Genomic DNA, 5,182 nt, shown 5'->3' with positions numbered 1-5,182 from the left:
CAAAAACCGTCGCTATTGTTAAAAAACCGTCGCAATTAGCGACTTTTTTAAAAAAGCGTTGCAAGTAGCGACGCTTTTCAAGTTGCGACGGCTTACGAAAAACCGTCGCAACTTGCGAAATAATGCCGTTCATTCTAATGAATTTCCAGCCAAAATTAATAACTTTTACACCCACATTGGTGCATGAACATTAATGGGCGTTAATAATCACCCATTAATGCACCAATGTGGGTGCCCTAAATTCGATTTATTTAGTTACTTTATTGTTTCATATTTGAGTTGTTATATCTTCTAAAGATGCTCGATTGTACTTATATAATTAATTTTTTTATATTGATTTTTCATTAAAATAAATGTTAGTCAAGTCGCTTTTATTTATAATTACCTCTTAACCATATATACATTTATTCAGTCAAAAATAATAATTAAAAGAAAGTGAACAAAAAAAAGATCAGCAGCTATCACACATTTATTCAATCCAAAATTCCCACACAGCAGAAATAAAAAAGCATGAACATATACTTGTATCCAGTTTCAATCGCTTGGCTGAGTTTCTGCTTCCTTATAACATTCAAAACTTGTATCGATAGCCCTTCAGCTTACTTCACAGGCGATGTTTCCATCAACTGCGGTTCAAAAGAAACATCTGCAGCAAATAATGGCAGAGAATGGGCCGGGGATATACATCCAAAGACTGCTCCCTCTTTACAAATAAAGGGCTCATCCACTATATCGAGTGCCATCGATAAATTCATTTTAGCTGACCCAGTTCCTTACAGGAACGCCCGAATCTCTCGTTCCACGTTCTCCTACTCGTTCTGTATCGAACCAGGTCAGAAATTTATCCGCCTTCACTTTAATCCTACGGCATATAAAGGTTTCCAGAAGTTCAAGGACTTGTTCACGGTTGAGGCAGGTTCTTTCACCTTACTACATAACTTTAGTGCTTCATTGACTGCTGGTGCTCTTGGAGTGAAATCTTTTGTCAAGGAATTCTGCATAAACGTTCAAGAAAACCAACAACTCAAAATGGTTTTCTCTAGTCAATCGCAAGATACTTACGCTTTTATAAATGGGATTGAGATCAAATCTGTACCATCACCACACTCTTACTTGCATGGCGTTGGCGTTGGCGAAAGCACCGCACTAGAGATGGTTCACAGAGAAAAAGTGAAGCGAGATACTCTTTTACCGAATGATGATTCCAGTGACGTGTTTGGGATGTGGAAAACTCATCAGGAAGAGAAACCAAACCAAATTAACAATATCAAGTGGAAAATACCTGTGTACGTCGGATTCAGGTACTTGGTCAGGCTTCATTTCTCTCAGCTGGGAGTCGAGATGGCAGAGACTGTAGATGTGATTTTAAAAGTCCTTGGTAAAGAAATGACTGCAGACATAGTAGTAGAAAGGGATCAAAATGGTATCCTGGGTTACAGAGATTACCTGGTGTTGATGACAGGGTGCAAAGAAGAAAAGCGTGTTCTGTTGATATACCTTCAATCAAAAGACAAATTTCTGGTTGGAGAACGACCCTTAATGGGATTCGAAATATTTAAGATCAGTAACCATGACAACAGCCTCGCTTCTCCGAATCCTATGTCTCCAGAACCGAGTTTGCCAGTCTGGACAATCGAAAGTTTATTGTTAGTTCTTGGCCACAGAAATGCAATTCCTACGGTCATTCTTCTGGTAAGCAGCATCGTTTATAAGTTGAGAGAAATTTGGGAAGCTAACAAAGGAAAGGAGGAAAACAAACCATCAGCCAGGGCTCAACGATTATGTCGTCGTTTTTCACTGGAGGAGATACAATTGGCCACTAGAAATTTTTCTCAAGAACTTTTAATTGGTAAAGGTGGATTTGGTAATGTCTACAAAGGAATCATTGGTAATGGGGGAGAGACTGTTGCCATAAAGCGACTAAAACCAAGCTCCAAGCAAGGGGCCACAGAGTTTTTAACAGAGATCGAGACACTTTCTGAGCTCAAACATCTCAATCTCGTGTCTCTGATTGGCTACTGCAATGAGCCTGGAGAAATGATTCTTGTTTACGAGTACTTGTCCGGTGGAACACTGTCTGACCACCTATACAACCTGGCAACAAGAAAAAATAATTTTTCTTGTCTCACCTGGAAGCAATGCCTTGGCATTTGCATTGGTGCCGGAAGAGGTTTAGACTATCTTCACACGGGTTGTGAAATCATACACGGAGATGTCAAAGCTTCAAACATCCTTTTAGACGATAATTTGATGGCTAAGCTTTCAGATTTTGGCACAGCCAAACACGAAAATGGAAGCAATTTACAAAGCGAAGATAACACTCTCATTAAAGGCACACGTGGGTACTTGGATCCACATTATTTAAGTAGTCGTGAACTAACAAGAAAAAGTGACATATATGCCTTTGGTGTAGTGTTGTTGGAAGTACTATGTGGGAGACCTGCATTTGATCCAAGGGTAGCACGAGACGAACATGTTCTAACCGAGTGGGCTAGAGATAAAATAAGTAAGGGGGAAGTTGATCGAATTGTATTGGCGAGTTTGAAGGAGGAAATTTCGCCGGACGGCTTAGAGTCATTTCTCAAAATTTCTACAAGATGCTTGCATGATGAACCCAAGAAGCGGCCGACAATGGCCCAGGTTGTGCTACAACTAGAATCGGTACTTGAGCAGAATGACAGCACGATAACTTCTGCACAGAATGAGTTAAGCGTTGCTGAGGATATGGGCCCAAGTAGAAATGCAAAAAATACACCGGTGGCCGCAGTAAGTGAGCAAGCTTTCACAACTGGTCGGAATGAACAACGTCAAAACATGAGCAAAATGGCTGTCGCAGAGCCTTCATCAGTAAGAACCACAGAAGCACATAAGCCATCTATTAATGGCCGATTGGACAAAGCACATGCGAAGACTGAAATGCCAGGTATGCTGCAAATCATCAAACTATTCTCCAGAAACATCAATTTTGAAAATGTAACTCAACAAATATACTTTTGGATAGTGGAACGTCAAAAGGATAATGATCTTATAAACTTTCTCAACAACTCCTCTCTAGGAATTCAAAGAAAAACCACGGCAGGAAAAAAAAAGGATAGAGCTATTGTTGAAAAGCCGGCAATCCCCCGCTTCGGAACGTGGGATAGAACCACCGAAATGTGGAAAAGAGGCGCCCCCGGCTATACTGGCGTTTTTTAGATGGAAACCAAAGTGGTTGCTTGTCTCTACGTGATGCATATCATCATCAAAGATGATCTTGGAGGTGAATATCTTGATAAGAGGGTGTGAGCAGAATTTTTTATGTTAAAAATTCCAGGTCTTTTAATATTTTTATCCTTGAATATTTTGTATTTTAAGTTTTTTTAATAACAAAATACTAGATTTTATTATATTAATATTCTGAAGTTTATAATACCCATGTTCTCTAAATTTAAATACAAGAGATTAGATTATATTTTAAAAACTTAATGTAGATGTAGTATATTATATTATTATATTTTAATAAATAATTTTTTGAAAAGAAAATTTGTGGTAAAATTTAATCGGGTGAATAAATAAATGCTTCTCTTAAATAGCTTGAAAAATTATCTTATTCATGATTTTTTCCTAACACAGGGTATATATATATATTTTTAATTTATTTTATGTTTGTTATAGGCTCATAAGCAAATGACCTGACAATTCGCGTATATTAAGGATAATTATTTTAAAATAATAATCAACTCCGGATAATTAGATTGTGTTAGACATATATCGAATTACAATNTATAAAAGCAGTGAGATCACACACCCAGTAACACATATTAAGATATAATTTTGTATTTTTGATCATGTATGTCTACGATTTTGGTAATCTATGTTATCAAAATGCAACCTTAATCACATATCTTCTAAGTTTTGGCAATTTTAGCTACTTTCATATAAAATGTTGATATCACATTACACACGTCAGTGTCACATCAATATTAGGTAGAAAGAAAGACAAAAATTACAAATATCTTGATACTTATCAAAGAAGTAAGTGGTGAATTTGCTGCTTTTTTGCAATGTTGGAATCCATAGTGGGATTATTATTTATTGATCATATTCATCTTTTGGCTTTGTGCTATTTACTGGCCTATGATTTCTAGGCTTCTATTTTTATTATATTGTTATTGTTATTGTTATTTCGATTCAAGGTCCACACATGAATTGTTTGCATCAAAGTCAATGCTGGTTTCTCACCTTTAATTAGTGTCTTGAGTACAGAAACACGTGGGTATTAATTAAGTGATAACAAAATTATGCTTCCACTCTCCCTTTAGCATTTGCATTTATGTGAGAAAATAAGTGTACTCGAGTATTTAAATTTGCCCACCAAATCAAAACTTTCTAGCTACTAAAAAACACCAACAGTCACGTTAAAATTTCAAAATTTACAAATTTAAGCGAGTTTAGTATTATATTAATCACAAAAAAAAATTGTTCTTATTTTGATTTTAGTTATATCAAGTCAATCAACATATTAGATAACACATAAACATGCAAAATTTAAGTTTTATGAGTAAATAAACAACTTATTTTAGGAATTGAGAATGAATTTACTAACCACCTCGGAGGACCTACGAGTGTGGCACTTCAGTCACAATGGGATGTATACCGTTAAATCTGGATACAAGCTGCTAATGGAAAACATCACCGAAGATATGAATACGCACGTTGTACCGGGTAATTGGCCTCGCCTGTGGAAATTACGAATACCACCAAAAGTGAAGGTATTCCTATGGCGTGCGGCTAGAAATTGTCTTCCTTGTCGCCACAGGTTACGCTCTATTGGTATGGATGTCTCCTCTTCCTGTGTTCTATGTCATGCGGGAGTCGAGAATACTTGGCATCTCCTCATCGATTGCCCATATGCAAAAACATGTTGGAGTCTGGTAAATCTATCACACATTGTGAATGCCTGCGCCAATAATTCACAATCTTTCCAGATTTGGCTCTTCCAGTGCTTGGATCAATGTACAGAACAAGAGCAAACCACTATGGCCATGACCCTTTGGAGTATCTGGCACTACCGAAATGATAAGCTCTGGAACGAAGTGGATCGATCACCTACCATCAATTTATCTCTAGCATCTGATCTTCTCCAGCAATGGCAGTTGGCCCGACCACAATTACATCCAATGAATACAGACGAAGCAAACCT

At 37.2% G+C, this 5,182-nt stretch overlaps 1 protein-coding gene across 2 annotated transcripts; it reads left to right on the top strand.

The window, feature by feature from the left end:
* The first annotated feature begins 403 nt into the window (after positions 1–403).
* Positions 404–3,348, top strand: LOC140973982 (receptor-like protein kinase FERONIA). Of its 2 annotated transcripts, none has more exons than XM_073437166.1 (2): positions 404–2,923; positions 3,056–3,348. In XM_073437166.1, the coding sequence occupies exons 1-2, from the start codon at positions 511–513 to the stop codon at positions 3,193–3,195; spliced, it is 2,553 nt and encodes an 850-aa protein (XP_073293267.1). In that variant the 5' UTR covers positions 404–510; the 3' UTR covers positions 3,196–3,348. The 2 variants fall into 2 exon arrangements, with proteins under 2 accessions (XP_073293267.1, XP_073293266.1); XM_073437165.1 differs by having other exon boundaries at positions 3,002–3,348.
* The last annotated feature ends 1,834 nt before the right edge of the window (positions 3,349–5,182 follow it).

This window comes from Primulina huaijiensis, chromosome 3 (assembly GCF_012295235.1).
Source record: "Primulina huaijiensis isolate GDHJ02 chromosome 3, ASM1229523v2, whole genome shotgun sequence".
Classification (NCBI taxonomy): Eukaryota; Viridiplantae; Streptophyta; class Magnoliopsida; order Lamiales; family Gesneriaceae; genus Primulina; species Primulina huaijiensis.
Note: the sequence above shows the minus strand (reverse complement) of the source record. Positions and strands in the feature narration are given on the sequence as shown.